The sequence below is a fragment of the Eschrichtius robustus genome, chromosome 10, assembly GCF_028021215.1.
Source record: "Eschrichtius robustus isolate mEscRob2 chromosome 10, mEscRob2.pri, whole genome shotgun sequence".
Lineage (NCBI taxonomy): Eukaryota > Metazoa > Chordata > Mammalia > Artiodactyla > Eschrichtiidae > Eschrichtius > Eschrichtius robustus.
In genome coordinates this window covers 66261828-66284912 of record NC_090833.1, presented here as the reverse complement: position 1 = coordinate 66284912, position 23085 = coordinate 66261828, and the positions used below count along the sequence as shown (strand labels likewise).

General features: G+C 38.5%; 1 protein-coding gene across 12 annotated transcripts in view; it reads left to right on the top strand.

Moving 5' to 3' along the window:
* BNC2 (basonuclin zinc finger protein 2) overlaps nucleotides 1-23085 on the top strand; it is a 414209-nt gene that overhangs the window by 132354 nt on the left and 258770 nt on the right. The window contains exon 1 of one of the 12 annotated variants that reach the window (XM_068552672.1): nucleotides 19385-19679. The exons of the other annotated variants lie outside the window; for them this stretch is intronic. Coding sequence (XP_068408773.1) covers nucleotides 19677-19679 — 3 coding nt within the window. The 5' untranslated portion in view covers nucleotides 19385-19676. Of the gene's footprint in view, nucleotides 1-19384; nucleotides 19680-23085 lie in introns of those variants that run through there. 12 annotated transcript variants of the gene reach the window in all.

Genomic DNA, 23085 nt, shown 5'->3' with positions numbered 1-23085 from the left:
AAAATCTTTGTCTTTTGTTTTGTATGAGCAAAGTTAGATCTGCTAATATGTAAATCTTCAGTCTGTGTAATTCTAACAAAAAAGATACAATCTGAAGCCAATTTAGATTTGGTGGAACTAAGTCTGTTCCCCTAAACTTTGAGATATGACAGTTTGACTGCATTTTCCTGCCTCTCTACATTTTTCTCCTGTATTTGAGTATGATGTTTTCGAAAGGGATAATATTTTTCCATACAGACAGATATTTGGTAACCTTAAAGGGCATGACTCTTGACTTTTGTAAAGGGAGTTCTTCTTTGGGTCACTTTGATCAGTGACAGGTCGAGAATAACCAGAAACCCTTTGCTCATCTTCTCTGTTCATCTCCTAGAGTCCAGAATGTTATTTTGCCCATTTTACCCTCACAAAGTACTGTTAAAAGCACAAAATCAGGCCTGCTTTTGGAAGTTGTTGTTGTTGTTTTTAATCAGGCTTTAAATGGCGATTTTTCGATTTCTGTAAATCTTTTGTGCATGTGAAAGAATAGCAAATAAAATTTTTGTAGCTACCTCAAGGGATGCAACAGTCTAATATATTTTGAAATCTTTTCAGAAATGAAACCATAGCAGGTAAAGGGCTAGAGCCCACACTTTTACACATTACTAGAGGCATTTACCTTTTATTATTAGTGAGGTATATTTAACCTGTTTCAAATAAAATGTGGATCCCTTAATAAGGTCTCTTTTCAGTCTCGAGTGAAATACTAAGTTAGAATTATAAATGACTCTGTGCATCATTATGTAGTAATTTAGGATTCACCCAATGATGTAACAAAATTAACAACATAATTTCATTGTGAAACTGTGTCTTGTTAAAGAACAACTGTCTGACATTATCCTACAGTTGCTTTATTTAACTTCATGCAAATATTATTAGTAGTGACATTTTTCTATTGTGCATTAGATTGTCTCATTAGCATGATGTGTTAGTTATCACCAGAGAAATCATTTCCTAGATAGGTGAGGGGCAAACCAAGAAAGCTAAAAATTAAATCAGTGATTTACATTAATACCAGAGCATCTGCTCACCAGAGATAGGACAGAGTCAAGCAAACTTTCTCACTAATATAAAATCTAGCCCATTTCAGAGAAATGATAAATAAAATATATTGTCAGAAACATATAATAACATTGCTGGAATCCATTTAAAAGCAGGTTTGAAATGAATTTTTCTCCCAGTAGTCTTTTAGTTCTCTCTATTCATATAGGCAAACACAGTTTCCGTTGGTTGAATCTATATTTTCAAGTGGAAATGGTGGTTTTGTCTGACTTCCTACCTGCCCCCTCTCCCCGGCCAAATAATTTGAATGTTTATTCATTAACAGTTTAAAAGGCACATAGACAGTGTTTCTTACAAGTCAGATGCCTAATTGTGCATCGTGGTTTGATTCTTCTTTCTAGTTTGTACAATACATTTTTATTCTAAACTCTATCCCACTCGTGCAGCCGTCCCGTCCCTTGTAACAGAGGATGTGTATTCTTATTTAACCAGAGACCTGAGTAAAGCAGTTGATAGTTAATGGTCTTTGAAAATGACTTTCACTGCCAGGCATCATGCATCCCTAGGTTTCTGCACTTTTCCTCCTCCCTTTTTACTCCCCTTCTTACAGTCGGTGTGTTTTAGTAATCATGTCTTACTAAAAAAGGATTAAATTGACCCAACTTACGGTCATGATGCTAAAATAAATATTTATATTATATTAGGAGGCATGTAATTTCAGCTTGTTGAATCGGTAGGCTGCTACCTCCAATTTAGTTCCCCTCTCTAATTTGAGTGATAATGTGTTTTATTTTGAAGTCTTAACTGTAGACATATGTTCACATATAATTCTTATCATCCATTCTTATAATGTAACACTAAAATAGGAATATGTGGATAATTGTTAAAATACAAATTATAGCATAGAGACAGGTACGTGTGCTGGCCTATACTTTGTAAGTCTACGTATAACACGAAGACTTCACTTAACAGGTACTGTCTAATTTGTAATGCAAGGGAGGGGAAAGTAGTTGGCCTTATTTGTGGTGTTTACATACGTGTAAAAGCAGATCAGGCACAAACATATTCTCAGATGTGTATGTGGTATATATTGGTATATATTAAAAATCTGTGCACAAATTTCAAGTTTATTTTCACCACGATACATTAAGTGACTTGGAACATAGTAGGTGATCATTTTGAAATTACTCTTCTCACATTTCTGTCATCTGCACCCTGGGACTGTGTGTGTGTGTAATTTGTAAAGCCTTTTGCTAAGGTGAGTCAAGTAACCACAGTCGAAAAATCAATCCCTAAAGGTGCAGCTATCTTATCTCTATAATTGTAGGTATTCTTTATAATTGCATTTATGGGTGTATCTGAACACTCACTGATAAATTCTGTTGTTCTTGCGTGGCTTTATGGAAATCTGATTAATGGAGTGACAGGACAGATTTGGGCTCCCACAGCAGCACATCCTCCCACTCTGTGTCAGGGTTAAGAGCCGCGGCAAATCCTCCCTAACTAATTAGATGCTGAGTAAGGCATCTCGGAGAAGTTGGGGCAAAAGTGAATGGGTCACAGCCAAAGCAGGATTGCAAGGACTCCAGTGATAGTGAAAGCATTCAAGTTTGCCAGGTCGTTGTGACACGGGGAGCTGATTCCAAAGGAACGGGCTGTTACAGATAGTGAGCTGGCGTCATCCACTTCAGCGAAAAACAAGAATTCTAGTGCTTCTCTCTCCCCACCTTATATATGCCTGACACACACTTAAAAGTTAGATTGGGCACCTGCCTTCATCAGTCTGCAAAGCTTTCCACAGGACTTTCCCTATAAACATGAATAGCTAATGACTCTGTACAGCCTAAGAGGTATTTTCTGAACTTGGGATGCTTGATTAGAATATACATACACACACACACACACACACACACACACACACACACACACACACATATGTATGTATGTATCAAAAGGAATGAGACAAGAAACTGGAATTTGCTTTTAGCTTGTGTCCACAATTTGAATCATTGTGTTGGAAATGAACTAGGAGTTAACTCCTTTTTTCCCACGGAATATTGTCAGGGAACTTCGTGGTAGCAGGGAGAAGAGAGTGAATCGTGGGGTGACTTTTTCCCACGAGAGAAATTTTTTCTGGGACTCCCTGCTTGTTACTCTCCAAAGAACATGGAATATAATGGTTCCAAGATTTCCTTTCATGTGAGGTTTGGAGCCTGGGTTGTTCTGTGCATGGAATGAATTCTTCACCATGTGAAAATCCTCTTGTCCCTCTCGTGGTATGTTTTTGCCGCTACACAACTACCCTTTTCCAGGCCTTGGTCAGAGAGAAGATTGTTTGGGGATCATAGGAAATGATTGATCTCATCCCTGTCTGCCAAAGCTGATGCCATTTTTATTTCCCAAAAAGCAGCTGGCTTCCACATTTTGCTTGGTGATCCTCGTCTACTTAAGGACCAGGGAGAGAAGGAGGAAGGGAGTCAAAAACCCTTTCAAGGAACTTCAACATCTATTTTTAAGCTTTAGAGAAATAAGGGAAAAGAGGCATAACTCAGGCATAGCAGCCTTTCTATCCTGACATACAAGCAAGACATTGTGTAGAAGAAGGAGTTTTTTCCTGTAAGATACAATTGTAAACAGGCGAAAAAAATAAGATGAAAAACTTTCTGAACAACTCAAGCTCCAGGAAGTTTTAATATGTACAGATGACGTCCGGAAAATGATGCCTGGGGCGGTGACATCCGAGGTACCCCCATCTCCTCACTGAGCATGACCTGTACTGCCTTCTCCCTCCCCAGTTTTAAAAGAAATTTAGAGACTAGGAAAAATAAAAGTATTGATTCTTTTTTAATTTGTACATTCCCTGTAGGAAGCCTAGCAAATTTCATAGTGTACATTCAAACCCTAAGGTGAAAAATTTATGACTAGAGTTCTTTTGCGTGAGGGCGGTGTGCGGTGTTGTTCTGTTCAAATGCTCTGGGTAGCATTTCATGCCACAGAGTCAGAGATCAGGAGAAGAGAGGAAGAGCTGTATCATTTCTTCATCCACAGAGCCTTTCTTAATGGGAATGCTTGTGGAGAAACAATGCATTATTCAAACTGGCTAACGTAGAAATCAAATTCTCAGCTTATTAATCATCATTCCAATTAAAAAAAAGAATTGATCCTTTAACAACAAAATAATATCCTTTTGTTTTTCTTTAATTAAGCTCATCAGTTTTTCATTTCTGTTAAGAAAATGAAAATAATCTTGAACAGTAGGAAGTTACTCATTGTAGCACGGATTCTCTTGAGCATATCTGACATCTTATTTACTCAGTATTTTTAGACTGCAGTGTTATTTTGCTGCTGTCTTCAGGGTTTGTGTGTTGTTGAGAAGGGGATGCTTTAAGTCTGTTGGGTTGGCGGCCATTTACTTAATGACCTAAATACCTAAATACATGGTTAGGCTGTTCTTTCTTCCTATTTCCGTTCCCATAGACCTAATTTCTTACTTGATTTTCCTTTCCCCTCTTTTTTCTTTTTCTGGATTTCTCCTTACTTTCAATGGGTCTATTTGCCCTAATATAAAGGAATTAAAAGGCAGTACCTCGCTCTGGCAGAGGGATGGGAAAGAGGTGCCACCCTCAGATGTGGTCCTCATTGTGGAGGTGCTGACAGGAGGACTGTCCTGAGTTCTGCTCTGTAAGGGTTCTCTAAGTCTGGGCGTGATAAAAACGTGTTACCAAGGGCCCAGGCTTATCATTCAAAGGCGCTGAAAGGCAGTTCAGTTGGATCCTTCACCATGTAAGAAGGTACTTAGCTGAATAGCGATTTTGCTTTTCTCTTTTTCTTTTTTTTTGAAGTAATTCTTGGCTTTATCATTTTGTGCAGTTAGACTTACATCTGCGCAAGAGAGCATTTTGTTAGAAGGAAAACGTGTAAAGTTTTCCATCAATAGGTTGAAGGTATGACTCTTTGAGACAAACTGAAGTTAATAAGAGTTAACTGGAACATTTAAAAAAAAGGAATCGAAGTCGTGGCAGGGCTGATATTAATGGGTGACATTATAAATTGAAATTGAAAACATGCAGTATACATAACACAATGAGGAGGATTCACTACTGTTTTGTATTTAATAAATTTTAACTCATTGTCCTACACAGCTGAGAGACTGTTAAAATGGACAAGATTAGAAAATACTCTACATGGGAAAGACACAGCTTCCAGTCCTGGACCTGCTGTGCTTTTGTGTGACTGTCATGAATTTTTCAACTTTATTAAGGTGTCTTTTAGTGGCTATTTGTTTTCTAGACAGTTCTTCAGGACTCATACTTGATGATCAGAGTACCTGAACTGGGAGTTTAAAAAGAAAAATTTCAGGATAATGAATATTTTACATGCCGAAAATAATTACTTTCAGCTGGCTTAACATAATAACACAGCTAATATTAAAATGGGAACGTCCATCACTAGGGTTTTAAAAATGTTTTTTTTTTTTTCTTCCATTAAAATTTAAGCAAGAAAGATTTCATTGACTTAAATCATTAGGATGGCTATTTGGGGCACCTAATCAGGCATAGGTAAAGAAAGCTGCCCACTCCTGTGCCCTCTGCCAATGCTGGAGGGCAGTGGACATGACTGGGAGGCCACTTGCAAGAAATGGAACAGTAATTATACGCTGAGCATATTCATGAAGTCGCCTCCTTGTTGACCTCATGTCAGAACATAACTCAAGAGTCAGGTAGGTTATTTGTGGCTCTATCTAATATTGCTTTTCTTTTATTCTTTTTTTTTTTTTTTTTTTAGGTATAAATATTAGAGTACCAGAAAGAACCAAAACCAAAGCCCTGCTCTAGACTTTGTGGAAAGACTTACTGTCTTGCTTTGGAAAAAATCTGAAACCCCACAATGTCACGTGGTAGTGCATTTGTATGCGGTACACAGACAGGCAGGAAGTGTACACCTGTCCTTTGGTTGGTTGTAGGAATTAAGTGATTCATTTCTAGGTTTGTTGAGGTTTTGGCAGTGGCTGCCTCAAATGCAATGAGTGTATGGATAGCTCACCCTAAAAAGGAATTCCCCATGTTAGGAATGTCATTTTAATGATTCCTTACTTTGTAGCCTTTTTGCTCCCTGAGGGTAGCTTTTTGGGGAAGCTCAGTGTCATTCATTGGGAAATAGCTTGATTGATTCTTACTTTGTGAATTGCCATTTTCAACCAGTGAAAAACTGCAGTTATCCTCAAATGAGTTAGAACTAAACTGAGATGGAGATACCAAGATTAGACTCTGACTTGAACTGCAGGCATCTCATCATTTCCCTTCCCAACCACTTTTTTGTTTTCTTGGACAACTTTGGAAAGTAACCAGGGACTGAATAAATCTTAAAATATCGTACCAATCCTATTGTCTGTTAAACGGAGTTCCTTGTGAAAAAGAATTTTTCCATTTTGACTCTTTTTTTGACGTTTATTATAAATGAAGTAGGGAAGGGATCGAGAGAGAAGTCCAACATCTGGGAGAGCTTGTTTCAGTAGCCAGCATGGGAGCCCGAACCCTGGCTTCATATAGGTGAGGTGTGTTATGGGAATAAAGGCCTTGTGCATTTAATGAACCCCGCCTGCCTGTCAGCTTGGTTTTTCTTGCACCATTGTTGTTCACATAAGAAAAAAAGAGTGTTCACAGCCTGTGGTGAGATTAGAGTAATGAAAATGAAGTGTTAAGCTGTCGATAGCAAGCACATCTCATATACTGCTTCCTGGGCCACATTCATGCTTGTATAATATATTCCAGGTTTTCTCATGACCAGAGAAGCTTGGATGCTCATTATATTAAAAACACCCTTTTGGTTAAAAGTGAGAAGTGCTAGTTTTTACTTGTGCAAATAACTATTTTTAATAACTTCTTTGTAAACCAACTGCTGCCTGCCTTCTGAGTATGCTGATGACCCACTGTTCTTTGTGTGCCGGTATGCCTGTACTTTTGGTCTCTCTCTCTCTCTTTCTATCTCTCTCTCTCTCTCTCTTTTTAAAACAAATGTAGAATGTTGAAATGGGCCTCAGTGTAAGCCTAGTTTTTAGATACCCTTTCCTAGAAATCAGTGATTCATAGAAAGAAGTGAATGTAATACCTTCATCCCCATAGAATATAGATTAAATAATATTAAACATTCATTATCTCATGCTTTATTTTTTATCTTAACACAATAAAGTGCAAACAAAAATAAACGAATCAGGAGTCTTCTAGAACTGTTTTATGTATTTGCAGTCAGCTGCCATGTGAACCTGAGGAGAAAATTTTAAAACTTTGGTCATCATGGATGGGAATTAGCTGTGTTTTTCCATAAAATTCCCCTTTCTAAAATGTTATAGTAGATAAATCAACATGAATGTGGTGAATTATATCAATACTTCTCCTAGAACTCTTGTTTTAATTTTTGTTTTTTACCATTTTACTCATTAGTCATTTGAGAAATTTAAAATTTTTTATAAAGTGATACTCTTAAAGAAGAAAGAGAATATGTTTAGTCTTAGATTATACCAAGATGTTTTAAAGAAAATAATGTGAACCGTTACATGCATGCTATCCCACGGGGTCATCTCTTTAAGAAGCACCTTAAGAGATGGTTTCAAAAGAAGTGTAAAAGGGGTGGGGAGAGGTAAATTAATAATTGAGTTCCAGGTGTCTGCTTCTAATTGCTCAAATTTCAAACATAATGGATATTAAGGAAGAATGCTTCCCAAAAGGAGTATATCACATTGTTGTTCAGCTATCGGGCCTAAGACTATTTATGGAGCTCATACTTACGGCATTTTCTCTTTTCCTAGTCAACTGGGTGTTAAGGAATGCAGTATGATCATTATGATTTTGTGAACTGTTTACTTAAAGTTGTTCAAGTTGTTAAGAATCAAGAGATTTTGGGGATTAAAGTTTGATTGTGAAGTAAATTTGGCATGTGTTCAAGGGTTACTTTCTTAAGGTTAAACTGGAAGAAAAATGCCTGTCTGTTAGGAAGGAAACACCTAATTGAAAAATAATCTTTCAAGAATGCGGGCCAACGATGAAACATAATTTGCAAACACTCTCCTAAAGTTGATTTACATTTTTTTTCTTTTTAATAAGTTGGAATATGGCTGGTCATAGCATATTTAGTGCATTCTGAGCCATACAGTACAGCAGAGATAGCCTGTTGATATCCTTTGGTGAAGGGAAAAGATACTTTCCTCTGCTAAATAGGGTATTTCTAATTTGTTTGTAAACTCTGTTAATAGACAGAAGAACTATATTGTTGTGGTTCGTTGGAAATAGTGAAATAGAAAAGACTTTCTCCTTGCACTTGCTTCCAGTTAAGAAAAAAAGCAAATAGAAGTGCTTGGTGACTTTGTCATAGACATCTGCTTTTATTAGGTAATAATCATTTTTAAAGAAATATGCCATGACTTTTGGGGTCATTGAACCTGCAATAATGTCTATTTAATATAAGTATAAATGTCAGATTGCGGCATACATGTGGAGCCAGTAAAGATGAGTATTTGCTATGATAATATTCATGCATCCTAAATGTTGACTTTTAAAATTTACCTTGAAGATGTATTCTATTTTCATATTAGGGTCAGTTTTCACTTAAGTACATGATCGTTCAAGAAAGGAAGTGCAGAAGTGTTAACATGTGAAGGAACAAAATGGATGTAGATCTCAGTAATAGTTTGACCTGAGCACGTTTTCTGGGCTGCAGAGAAGAATGTGGTTGATTGAAAACTAGTGTAAATGTTTTGTTGAACCACTGTGTAAGACAAGATCATCAGTTTTGGATTTGCTTTACAAATTTTTTTAATTATGAAAAGGAGTTTGCTTTGCACTTGATGTTTGATTGAACAACTGTATTTTGAAGTAAAATCTACCCACTGTTTTACATTGTGTAAGCCCATGAAATAAGAAAGAGAAGACACCCTTCTCTTTTTCTTCCACAAACTCTGTAAACCCTCTTTGGAGTAGTATGGCATTTTAAAGATCAGGAGTTGCCCAAAGGGGCCATGAGGAAGTAAGGTAAACAAAGCAAGAGGAGTGAATCTGATGGGGACTGTGGTGGACCAGAAGGCCCTTGTGTCAACCACAGTGAGGTAGCAGCTCCCCAGCTCTAACCGGTTGTTGCCAGGTGGGAATGCAGGCCCAATGTTGTGAGGTCTTCCTCTTCTCTCTCTCTTTTTTTTTAATGGGAAGTCAGAAATCCAGATTTTTATGTCAGAATCTCCTGATTTTTAAATCTTGGCAACCTTTTCAAATGTTTTTAAAAGTGTGTGGTCCAAACAAAACTCATCTGTAGGCTATATTCAGCCTACTGGCTGCCAGATAGAAACCTCTGTTTTAGGTAATATTTTAAAGGATGAAGATAATAGTTTCATTGCATGTGAGCATTCATCTTGGGAATTCCCCACTGGGATGAGACTGAATTCTTCATTTTTTTTTCACAATTTAAAAAAAAGTTTAGTAAATATATTTCTGGTGCTGAGAGTTTTGATGTATAGCTTTTCTTCTTATGACCCACATATAAAGAAAAATCAAACATGAGCAAAACAAAAAATGGACAAAGACTTTTAATAAAGGTAGAAAAGTAAGAATTTTAGAATTCTAGGGAAGGAAGGGGAGATTTCTAAATTTGGAAAAGAATCCCATGATTTGTGTCAGTCACTGATGTATATATGAAAAGCTGAATTCAACTATAAAGGGCTTTTCATCTCACCTTTAAGCAGTGGATTCTTGGCCCTGAATCTTTGTGGGAACACAATAATTTACCAGGCAATTGATTATGATGTCACGGGGAAGAGATGGGACCACAAGGCAAAACTTCCCCGTACTAATTTGTACAAGACCAATATTGTATACGAGCTTCAAGAAAACATCATTTATGTTGTATAAGATGAGGTTTTCAGTGTCTTTCTAAATTTTTCGGAGGGGCTCTTTAAGAGAAATAATCTAGTCATAATTGAAATTCTCTAGGGAAATCAGATATCAACATTTTCAACAAAACAGGTAATTAATTGGTTTGAATTTCAAATTGAAAGTCATCCTGTTATTGATTTTCGTGGGAACAGGAAACAAGAACATCTTGTTAAAATGATCTGCAAACAGGGCCTCTGTGTGCCTAGGTTCTGTCTAGGGTCTTGTTGAACAGCATTGCTGGACAGTGTCAGACACCAATCAGAAGGGAGTCATCACTGATGTCAACATTAACAAGCTGTTGGTTTGCTTCCAAAACAGCAGAGAAGAGCTGAACTGGAGGAAAGACCAGAGAGTAACAACAGTTTGTTTTATATAGCAAGTCAGGTATTTCAACTCAAGTGACTGGTGCAGCTTGTTACAAAGCATCTGTACGTGTGTCAGAATGACGTTGGTGTGCCATGTGCAAGAAGTTCAGCATCAACACAGCTGGGACTTACCACTTTCAGAAGCCTTTCAACTGGGAATAGATAAAATATCTTTAATACAGGGGAGGGAAGCACTGCGGTTAAGAGGGTGGTGAAGAATGGAGGATAAAAGAATATACCCTTTTAGATGCTCTTCATTTTTATAAAATAACATTTGTGCTTTGTATTTGAGAAATAGTTTTATTGTTCCATGTGCCAGGCTATTTTAAAGCAGTCATTTCTCCGCTGTGTTTATACTTCTCGCGAATGGTGTAACGTGAGGGTAACATGTACTCGGTGGGTGGCAAACATGATGCCTTTCTAAACTGGAGTAAGTATTTTAATTTGAGCTGTGCTAAACAAGTTGGAAACTTAATGCAGCTTCTTCTTAGGGTTCAAAGTAAAACTCTTAATAAAAAAGGGAGAGGGGGAGCCTTCCATTTTAAATACCCTGGAGCCGTTAATGCAGTTATTTCCAGGTCGACTTCTTTTTGTGTAGGCATGACAGTAGCACCAAGCATCTGCATTAAGCCTTAACATTCCACAGAGCCATTTTAAGTTTATTATGAGCTTCAAAGCCTGCTCACCCCTAAGAGAATATCAAGTTTAAGCATGTCACGTTGCCATAGTCACAGTTAACTTTCTTAAATCAAGAAGTGCCTTTCTTGAGTCAAAAAGGTTGACTTTCCTACAGGTGATCCAATCTTCGGGTCCAGTGCAGTCATCTCTCTGATTGTTGCCCCCTTGAATTGTCAGTCCACCCTGTTAGCAGTGGCTGGAAAGTACCCCAGATAAGGCAGGACTCCGCACAATTTGTTTAAAGCTCTGAGATGATGTCAACATTCTTTTTCAGCTTTATTCTTAGAGCTCAAAGTCATTGATCCCGTTTTACCAATTCCCAGTTGGAATTTCATTACAGTTTTTAGAAATGTAGGGGAGGATGGGAAAAGATGCTGATGCTGTCCTAATACTTGGGAGTTTCTACACCACAGAAGGCTAGCGCTTTGGGAAAGAATATGGGGGCTGCCCAGCCTGATCTCATGGTGCTCAGCTTTTCTTCTGAGGGAAAGGAATTCCCCATTTCCTGAATGTGAAATGCCTACCCTTTCGGAGGCTCCTGGTCTTAGTTCCTACCTCAGTTAATAAACCACCCCTGTCTGTACCGTGTATCTCAGAGATGGAACTTGACGGACTAGTCAGCATTGCAAAGGTCACCCTAAAGCTGTTGGCAGAATACACTGCCCTTTGTTGCTCAGTGATTATAATGCTACTGTAGCAGTTAACTGGATGTATTCGACTGAGCTGCTTTTCCAGAATACCAAATTATTTACTTCTTTTAGGTGCCTAATAGAATGCCCAATCACAAGCTGTCTCAAGTATATTTGAAAGATTTCTTAACTTGAAATATCGGTGCTTTGGCCACCAGAGGGATAATATATGCAGAGTGGGTGTCCATTGCATTGTTTTGCTTCAGTGAAAATACTTCTAAATTATTCTCATCTTTTAGAGTTTTCATATTATCCAAAACGATAATGTTCCAACAAAGTAGAAGATCAAAGGTGGTCCAAAAAGTTTCCTTACATTACAGCTTGTCTTCTGTCAGCATAGCAGTATTTAAAATCATGTTATGAATTGACTCTTTTTTAAGAAAAACCGTATAAAACTTCATTTCCTTTCATGTTATTTCCCACGAATATAAAATGTGGAAAGAACTTTTTTTTGGTTTTAGATTATAACTTTAAACAGAGTGCAAAAGTGGGTTTCACCATCTTTTTTTAATATAAATTTATTTTATTTATTTATTTTTGGCTGCATTGGGTCTTCGTTGCTGTGTGTGGGCTTTCTCTAGTTGCGGAGCATGGGCTCTAGGCGCGCGGGCCTCAGAAGTTGTGGCTCGTGAGCTCTAGAGCGGGGGTTCAGTAGTTGTGGCGCACGGGCTTAGTTGCTCCGCAGCATGTGGGATCTTCCCGGACCAGGGATTGAACCCATGTCCCCTGCCTTGGCAGGCGGATTCTTAACCACTGCGCCACCAAGGAAGCTCCTCACCATATTTTTGTGTATTCAAATTTACTTCACAATTTTCTTACTGAAATATTACTTAAATTATATTCAGAATTATGAGGAATAACTAATAAATGATCAAGCTATTTATTTGAGGCAGGGGAACTGTACTTGAGAGAGTTTTGTATTTTGCATGCTTATGTTGATTTTGTGGCACCGGTACAATCTTGATATACCTTCTAGTGCACCGGTAGTACCTTTGCTTTAGCTCTCGTTTAAAAAAGATGAGTGAAGATCCCAAGTGCTAAGGTGTGAGTAACTAATTATTTTCACTTGATGCATGTCCTTTGGACTGACTACTTTCCCAAATGTGTGATCTGCCACATATTCGTACTTCCTCTAGTTGTTTTTGGTCCTAATCGTATTGGTTTAGTAATTTAGGCATTTAAAATTACTTCCTCTTTGGTTTCAAAATGAGTAAGTGAAGACTCAGAAATCCCTTCAGTTTACCTTTTAGTATCTCTGAACAGAGCAAATTCTGACCTACCTTCCTTTCAGTTGTTTCTTTTTTGTTTGTTTGTTTATAATTTATTTATTTATTTATGGCTGCGTTGGGTCTTCGTTGCTGCGCGCGGGCTTTCTCTAGTTGCGGCGCGCATGGGCTACTCTTCCTTGTGGTGCGTGGGCTTCTCACTGCAGTGGCTTCTCTTGTTGCGGAGCACGGGCTCTAGGCACACGGGCTTCAGTAGTTGTGGCACATGGGCTCAGTAGTTGTGGCTCGTGGGCTCTAGAGCACAGGCTCAGTAGTTGTGGTGCACGGGCTTAGTTGTTCTGCGGCATGTGGGATCTTCCTGGATCAGGGCTCGAACCCATGTCCCCTGCCTTGGCAGGTGGATTCTTAACCACTGTGCCACCAGGGAAGTCCTCAGTTGTTTCTTACTGAGCTAGATAAGCACATATTAAGCAGACTATGTTCCCTCTCTCTCCAAAATAGCAGAATGAAATCAGTGTTCAAATAGCTTTTGTTGCAAACATTCAACAATCAAAGGGAACTAAACAAAATGATTTAAAATACAGTGACTAGCATTAAGTTCAGATTCTGAACACTATTTGAAAGCAAAGTATAGTGACATAGTTTTGTATTGTAGGTTCTTGAGACCTAAACATTTGTTGAAAAGATCTTTTTCTTTAATCCAGGGGTATGTTTATCTTAGAATAATAATCATTTTCTGCTGTTCATTTTTTTTCTAGTTGACCCATTCTCCAGACCTTTAAAAAAAAACTTTTTTAAGTCGATGTAAATTCCATTTTAATTAGACCAGTGCAATCTAGTACTGCAACTAGCCAGGAATGGAAGAACCATGCTGGAAGTTAATACAACCGAAATCAACCATAGCCAGATAATTCCCCTGATCTTTGTTCCCCACCTCCACAATTAAATGACCCTGTTGTTCTGGAGTTTCAACAAGACATTTAAGGTTCATTTAAGAAAAATGATCATCCTTTACAGGATTGTTTGCTCTTGCATTTCTCTTTCTTTCTTTCCCTTGCCACACAGCTGTCACTGGTATAGGAGAAAGATTGGGGGGAGGGGAAGAGGAGGAAGCCCTGTTCAAATCGTGTCACGTAGCACTAATTCATCTGCTCTCATTAGAGGGAGCGAGGGACAGCAGTGATGGCCAAGAGCTGCACTCCACACATGACACGCGAACAGTTTGGGGAATAGAAAATTGCTTTCTCAGGAAGCCCAGCCAATTAAGGACTTGACCATATTGAATGTCAAGTGTTAATTTAGGTTTTTCTTCATTTTCCCAGTAGTAATGCGGGTCCTGTGATGAGCAAATACATGTCAAGTAAAAGTTGATTGCATGAAGGACCTGGGTATTATATGTCACTGACAAGTCACAAATGTACTGAAGTCTTTTAACCCCTTAGGTGAGTGTGGTGGGCGAGGGGGAGGGGCGAATGGGATTAATGTTACCATAATGATAAGAATAGATAGTTTACGTGGGGATGGCATGGGTGGGACAGACAGTAATGGTAATTCATGCAAAAACCGGGGATAGGACAAATCCTACTCTCAGGGCATAGAGGCCCTTGAAATGCATACCATATGATTCTCTGCCATTGCATGGAATTCAGAATATATAGTCTGTCTCCTAAGATTATATGAAAAGGGAAAGTAATGTACTCTACGCTCTTTACCTAGGAAATTCCTTATTAATTTTCTCCTTTGGAAGAAATAAAACATTCATTAAGTAATCACACTATTTTGGACATTTTAATCCTTTGGCTCAGTGCAGCTGTAAAATTTCTGGCTATTTATAACTTCAGCTTCTAATCAAATATTCATTTTAAAAAGTAGCTGTGTAATAGAAAAGATGCAGAACATGAGATGGAAAGAATGTTTATTTTCTGTCACGAGTTCTCTGGAAGGTGGTGTTCAGCCAATAGAAACAAGTAGGTCTGTCATTGTCTTTCATTTCTTTTAGTGCCCAGTTGTAGAAGGGAAGAGATTCAAGCTTCAGTGAGTGAGGTAACTTTGCGTTTTTGAAACTAAACGTTGCACGTTGCCCATCATGTATAGCATCTCATTTCCATTCATCAGCATTCATTTATATATGAATGTCCCGAAAATAAGAGAATGTTTCTGTTGCAATTGTACGAGTAGCAAATAAAAATATCCCCACAGTTTAAAACACTGCTGTGTGTAGTTTAAACAATCTTAAAGTGAAACTCAGAGCAGTTAAAATCTGGTCATTTTTTTTTTTTCTTTATATGTAATAATCACTTTCCCCCTTCATATCTTTGAAGCTGTCACCTTAATTAAAACACCTTCTTGAAACTCTCTTCTATTTATTCTACAGTTTTAACACACTTGCCTTTGTGTCTTGACAATGCTTGCACTCTGAAAACTTGAGTCTGATAACGCTTTAATTTTGGCAGCAAAAAATACTAAGAGTCTTTCTATCCATCTGGTTAGGAGCTGTGTTATAATTATATTAAAAGTTGGCTAAAGTTACATTAAGGAACAATTAGGAAATGATTACGAGAATCTGATGTTTAATAAAATAGGATTTTCTTAAGAAAGAAACGTTAGGCTCCTGAATGCTGGGATGTAATATATCAGTTCTTCAACATCTCCCCTCCCCTTCTCAAAACTAACCAAATAAAATAAACTTAGCCCTCCCTTCCCTTCCTATGTTGATAAGCTCTGTCTATGGGGCTCCGGTGGCATTGCGAGAGTACTGTCTAATTAGAGCCCAATTGTCAGCAGCTTCTCTTCCGCTGGGTGTGCCGAGAGACTTAAGTAAGTTTCCCTAAAGTAAATTCTGACGATGGCAGCTCGGGGTTGCTGATTCAAGTTATTCCTTCTCTTCTGTGTCACTTTTGACGGATGGTACCTAATGCAATCAACCACAGGCCAAGAAAGCCTTTCCTTGGGTTGTGTTAGTAACTGGACCAGGAGATCCCCTCCTCCCTCGATCTTGCCTTCAAATGCTCGCTCCTTCCTGCCACCCCCACTGACACTTCAGCCCAAATCGGAAAGTGAAAAGAACCGCAGGGCTGCCCAGGACAGGCTCTTCTGAAACTTCATTTCCCAGTGGTGCAGCCAGAGCTGCCTCCCTTTGCGTGCCTTTTTGATAAATTTAAGAAGTCAAATCGCTGACACAGATAGATAATCCAAGTGTAGAGGGTGAAGAGTTATAAATTAACACATTATTCCCTCTTAATGTGAAATACTTGAGAATGCATTTTCTCAGTCCCCTGACATCTACCCAGTGAGGGCTCGCATTGTACTTTTCAAGTGGCATTGATTTGTTAAAGCGCTGAATTAGCATCTCCAGCCAGCTGCTTGATCCACTGTTGTGTCGTGGGGCTCTGGTACCTCCTCTCTCCCCAGCCATCCATTTTTTCCCTGCAGTTTCTTCCCCTTCTCTCTCCCTTTCCATTTTGCTCCTCCCCACCTCATTCTCTGTCTCTCTCGTCCTTTTCTTTCCTGTTGCTTGTGTTTCTTTCAGTCTGGTTTCATCCTACTGCCTCTCTTTCCTTTTTCTTCCTTCCCTCTTCTATCCACACACTTCCTTTCCTGTCTCATCTTGTTGCCTCTGAGGGTTGCCCTCACTCAGGGTTCGAGTCTAACTGTGTGTGTGTGTGTGTGTGTGTGTGTGTGTGTGGTGGGGACGGGTCGGTGGCGGGACGACTAGGGGTGGTTGATTTAGCGAATCCCGTAGCTCCAAGTAGACTCTTGTTGAGAAGAATAGATTAACACGTGCTTGTTTGTGCTCATCTTAATAGGAGTTGGTGAGAAACATCTCACCTATTTTGCTTTCTAGAAGCTAAACGGTAACTTACAAAACTTTAAAATTTGTATTTCTAAGTGCCGTTTAACACAGTAATGTTTTCTTTTGGTTAAAGGAAAATGAAAATCACTCATGGTTATCACAGATTTGATCATACACCATGTACCCTCTACAATGTTTATATTTCTGCAAAACTTTTGGATTTGTACAACTTTATGCAATTCAGTGAACTTATTGATATAACTTTCTTTTCTAGCAGGTTTTGGATGATTCTGTTTCTCCTTATTTGTATTGGTACAATTTCCTATAAAAATATGACTTTCTCATGATGCATCACTGTACCATAGCAGTATTAAGATTATAAAATCGGGTGACAATTTTTTATTTAGAAATAAGGGATGGGCTATTGCTTATTTTTAGCAATGTGTCTCAAAGTTCCAGAGGTCTTCAGAGGAACCGCATCACAGTTGAGAGGTTTAACATGCTGCATGTGCATAATCACAGACCTTCACTCTTCTTTCTCTGGATATTGGGCCAAGATGCTTTGAGATCACTGTGTTGATTAATTTGATATGAGCAAAAAAGTGTATCTGTCTGAACTTAAATAGAAATTATCCTCTGCGATTTTAATCTCATTGCTTTAAGTGGTGCTGTCTGCAGTTTCACTACATTTCCCTCTAGTACCATAAAAACTGGAATTTGAATATACATTGGTAATAAGTCAGATTACTTGAAAAAATCAAATGTCTCTATTGTTGTTTCATATAGATTAAAATGACAGTTTGATTTCAGCATTTACATTTTGAAATGGAAATATTTCACATAGGATTTGATAATCTTTGCTTCACTGTTGGCTTGATTTCCCACCCCCAGTTCCCGAAGTCGGGTATAATTCCTTTTTTTTTTTAATTAATTGCTGTCCTCCTAGCTAGAATTAACATGGTTTGGGATTAGAATGACTCTTCAAGGCATGATAATTTCTGTTTAAAGGAAAGGAAAAAGAAGTCTTTTAACTGGGGCTTAAGACTAATTCCAGCTACTAAGGAGACAAAATTTATGCTAAAGGAGACAATTTGGCTTTATTTTCTATGTGCATGTTAACCTGATAGCGATCATCATTTTGGGTGTTCTCTTAGATGAAGTAAGATGTTCTTCAGTTGTTGCAGGAAGGGGATGTGGCCTCATTCTAAGAGATTAAAGCTGGAACACCTTCTGCCTTTTGCAGGGATAATCAGCTCACCTGGCTGTAGTTCAGGGTCAGGGCCAGAAGGAGGGACTTGCCACTTCTTGGAATGGCCTGTGACCTGAGTAGAGAGGATGAATTAGAAGACAAAATAGTAGGGCAAAGTTGAAAGTGAAAGTGCCCCATATGAAAATAGTTAATGATGAGAAAAGGGGAAAAAAAAAAAAATCAGAAAAGTAGAAAAATCTGGAAGGCATACGTTAGTATTGAGAGAGAAGTTGAGGATAAAGGAAGAAGGATGTTGGAGGGGCAAAATTACGGTGTCTTGTAACTTCCAAAACTAATAAAAATCAATACTTTTGTGATCGGCTCTAAAGGGCCAAACTGGCATCACAGCAGAGTTAAAAATTACTTTAAACAGTTAAAAACCTTTAATGTGATTTTCAGCTTTTCATTTGTTGTACACATGTTTTTCCTTGTCCCTTAGTTTGTCGCTTCTGTTCCTTGGAAGGCAGACATCTCTGCACAAGTAATAAATCAATACATCTAGGGTTTTAAGAAAAAACAACAAAAAACTAATTTATTCCTTGATTGTTGTGTGATGGTACTTTAACATGAAATGGTTAAGTGTGGATGTTTTAGAGTTCAACACCTTTGAGTTTTCCTCTAAAATTCTCCAGAGAAGTCAGAATAATTTCTGTTTTTGTATTTTGTAAGTCTAAATTAAATGTCACTTAAATGCGGAAGAACTGGCAGCTTTGATAAGTAGTCCCCAAAGCAAACCAGTTTGTCAGTAATCATAACCTAATTATGAATGCAAATGCAAAGTTTGTTTTTTAAGAAGTCTAAGACAAACAAAGGAAAAGGAGAAACAGACCCCTCTCCAGCACACGGCAAAATCCTCCCCACCTTCAACACGAGCCTTTCAATAGTAGCACTAATAAGAAGAGAGAACCTCTGGCGTCGGCCCAAGTCCTGTGGAGAGGGAGCCGCCAACGGCCAGCGCAGTGTGTGGCTCTGCAGAAGTGCCAGAGTGACACACGCATCACAAGCCGGTCACAATGCAAGGGGTCAGGGGTCACGTTCAAGAGTAGGGTGTTGCTGGGCCCTGCCAAGGAAGCAGAGGTGGCCCCTCTGTGCTCAGTGTGTGGGTCTGTGTACTCCTTTCCCGTCAAAGCTGGCCCGGGAGGGCCAAAAAAGCGGTTCCTTGGCAGGGTTTAATGGCAGGATGATGTAGTCTGTTGTGACTAGTGCATTCCTTTCAGGTTAAACTAGGGAAATGGCATTGTGTTAAAATTCCAAGTCGCATGAATGTTTTATTGCCACAGTGCATTTCGCCCTCTAGGGGAGTGTGTGTGGCGGCCCGTGAGGGCGGGGGCGAGGGGGGGCACTTAGAGACTCAGGAACTATCAGAAGAACACTTCCCTTGGAAAATTTTACCCACCAGCGTGAAGCTGATTTGCTGTGATGGTCACTTAGAAGGGTTTCGCTTTTTCCTAAACTGTGGCTGTTTAAAGTCTGGCCATCCGGACAATTACCAGCTGAAGAAAATACGGCAGGACACATGCAGAGAGGTTGGGAGATAGAGAGGAGGAATGCGCCAGAAAGGAGCTGAGCTGCCTTCTTGTGTAAACTGCCCGAGAGCAGCGAGGGGCCCCTCCCCGCCCGGTCCCTGTCCCCCCCTCCCTGGGCTGTGCTTTGCTGTCGGCCCGAAGGCCAGGAGTGATCTGTGACCCTTGCACCACTGACGGGGAGGCCACTGCAGCTCATGGTACCGTATGTTACCAGTACTACTCCCTCATTCCTTCTCACTGGCTGCTTTGGGGTGTGTGGGTTTTTTTTGTTTTTTTTGTTTTTTTTAAAAACCTTTTCTCTCATAACGGTTTATATTAGTCAGAGGGATACAATTTTGGAATGCAGAAGGTCCGAGAGTTTGAAACAAAACAGGATTAAGTATGGCACTGTTCTTCCCCCCTCCTTGGTGTTTAGAAGGGCGAAGCAGAACCATTCTAGTTCAGTTGCAGCCAAAGGTTTCCAGTGTGATTTAAAATCAGGAATTCTGGAAATAGGACAGTTTGAAAGATGCAGGTCATCTGGGCTGTGGATCTTGTAAAGGGACTTTGTTGTGAAGCCGTGTGAGCACCTTTAGGGTTTGAGGACATTCTCAGGTTTTGTAGTTGTCTCAGATATAGCCATTTTGCAGATTGCCCTGACCCCTGTCCCTCTCCAGGGGAAACTCTAGCCTGGTCCTCCACTGTTCCACTTGTTTGAGGTATGGTTACTGAGGGTGTGTACGATTTGACTTGGGTTGTAATTGTGCATGTTACATGTAGCAGTCAGGATGGCTTCATGATTTGATCTCACTCAAGTTAATTTATAACAGATTAAAATGTGGATGTATGGAACGGCCTTCTGATTTTGCATTGGGACTTTATAGAATATTCATGCGTCTGACTTTTTCCCTGTGAATAAGAGATGTATGGATTATCTTGGGCTTACCTAAGTAAACATATCATCATAATTTGAATTTAGTTTTGAGTTACCTGTTTCTCTTCACTTTCAAACCTTAATACTTTCTTTGATTTCATGCTCTTGTGATGAGTCATTTGTCTCTTCCTTAATAATGCATATATAATATACATAGAGTTTCGTATGTGTGTGTGCCTGTGTGTACATGCACACTTTGATAACTGCCAAATGAACGCAAGGAAAAACTTTTTAGAGTTGTTAAGCCAGGATAGTTTTACATTGATAAATTTTTTTTTAAATGTTATGTAACAGAAATTTAAGTCAAGAATATACCACAAAAAAGTAAACTATGAGTGGGGCTATGTGCCATGTTTATAGAGTTTTTGGTACATGATTTATGTATTTCTGTAAAACGATGGTTTTGTCAAGATAGACCTCGAGTTTAATCTGATTAGTGCTGTCCATAGATGGTTTATTATCTATAAACAGATAGATTCACACTGTTTATGGGAGGTCTTAAACCAACAAGCAGTCAACTCTATAGCAAAATCAAGATTTATGTGTGGACTTGGCACTTCAAATTTTTGATGAATTCATTAGAATTTCCGTTACATTCTAGAGAATACTCACTTTAAGAATTCTTTTTACTCTGTTGAATGTAATAAAGTGGTGATGGAAGTTTTCTTTTGATGATTCTTGTTTTTAGTTCCAAATTTTAAAGTGCACTTTTCAGAGGACTATTAAACTTACTTTGCGCTGGATTTTTTTTCCCTTACAGCCAATTTCAAAGTTAATTCTTTTTCCTAAATAGTAGAAAAACTCGTCAGCAGTGCCAAATTGAGAAAAAAAGTCTATCATGTATGCTTAGATTATCTAAAAAAAAATTGTTATCCTGATCATGGAAGCAGTTTTTGATTATAAAAAGGATGTTGTGGTTGTATTCAAAACCTTTCCAATTTATTAAAATTTTCCCTTTATAATCCAAGAGGGAAAGAGTGGAAATACTCCAGTATCATGTCTCCTTAATATGAAAATTAAAGTTGACTTAGGATTTTTTCCCTAAAAAATCAAGCTTTCTTTAAAATATAAATAATTGTTCTTTCAGCATTTTTCTCTTCCCATTGTACCAGCCAGTATTGTTTGGCATTGCAGAACTCTGGTGGGAGTTGAGGGGTTTGGGGGAGTTAAAAGATTGGTCCTGAGTTGAGATTCTGTTGTTGTCACTTATTAGTCTTGTGACCTTGGGTGAGTCACTTTATCCCTTACCTTTATTTTCTTCAGTGTTAAAATGGGGACAAGAACACTTGAGAATTTGTCAGGAAGATGAAATGAGAAAACACCTGTGAAGCTCAGGTACATAGTAGGTGTTCAGTAAACTGTAGATCCTATTCTTTGAGCTTGCCCTGTGGCAGGCTTCCTTTGGAAAGCTTCAATTTTTGTAAAAAAGGGGGTAAATTTTAAAAAAAGTTTTAATTTCTCCAGTTATCTGTAGGAAAGGAGGTATTAGGCATTGGCAGGCAACTTTCTTTTTTTTTTTTTTTGAGAATCACTTGTATCATCCATTAGACTTGTGTTTTTGCCACTCTGCAAAATTCTCACTGGGATGGCCTTCCTGGATGTCAGAGCGATGCTATTATTTCTGAGATATCAGTTATGGCTAACGATAGACTAGAAGCCAAGTTGGCAAATTCTGTTGAGTTCTGTTTACCTTTGTATCATCAGTTCTAATCACTTGCTTGAATCAAAGCTTCCTGCTTTATGATACTCATTATCATTAGCACTTGGTAATAGAGCTAGAAGTTCCATTAATAGAGCACCCTGGCCTCTATCCCTGGCTTTGTGAATATTCACTGTGTTCATGGAATCAGGGTCACACTAAAGCGAATAGTGTTTACACCTTTTAGTAGAATTAAAATAGTAGCAAGCAACCTACACGTGTAGTGGGGTAATATTTTATCTTCATTTACAGTCTTGCACAATGCCTTAAGTGTAGTTAACGGCTTGGGAAATATTTGTTGAGCAAAATGTGCTGCTTTTATTGTTTTTAAATCTGGATTATGTTTTTATCAAAAGTAATTGTGTTCTCATGAGTAGTACATTAATATTGTCATAGATGGTCTTTGATTAGCATTGTTATTTTGCCTAACATCTCGTTTCTCTTAACCAACACTAGTTTGAGCATACTCCGTCTTAGATCTAAAATAAATATTTGGCTTAGCGTTTACTTTCACCTGTTGCTAAGAGTAAAAGAATGAGGATTAAAAACTAATCATTTCATAGCTACCTCTTAGCTCACACAGTGTGCTAGGGGTGGTACCCACTTTGTCTTTCTCAGCTCTTGCAGAAGCATTCAGGGCAGGTACAATTATTTTCATTTTACAGATGAGGAAATAAAGGTCTCAAACCTGTATCCAGCAAGTTTGACCCCCAAATTCTTTGCTTTTTCCTCTCCCACATTCTTCATCTGTCTATAACTTAAGCCGGCTATTAAAAAAAGAAAAAGAATAAGAGTTAGTTGTTGAACCTGCCATTTTTTGTTTTTCCTTTCAAATTAAATTTTACAGGGAAGCCAACATGCAGAACTGATAAAAATTAGAGCTGCTCTAGATGAAAAGGGTCTAGCCTCAGAGTCCTATCTTTTAGGTTTCTACTAGGGATCCGTGGAATAACTGCTTAGAAAACCATAGTCTAATGCCTCTACACCCCCA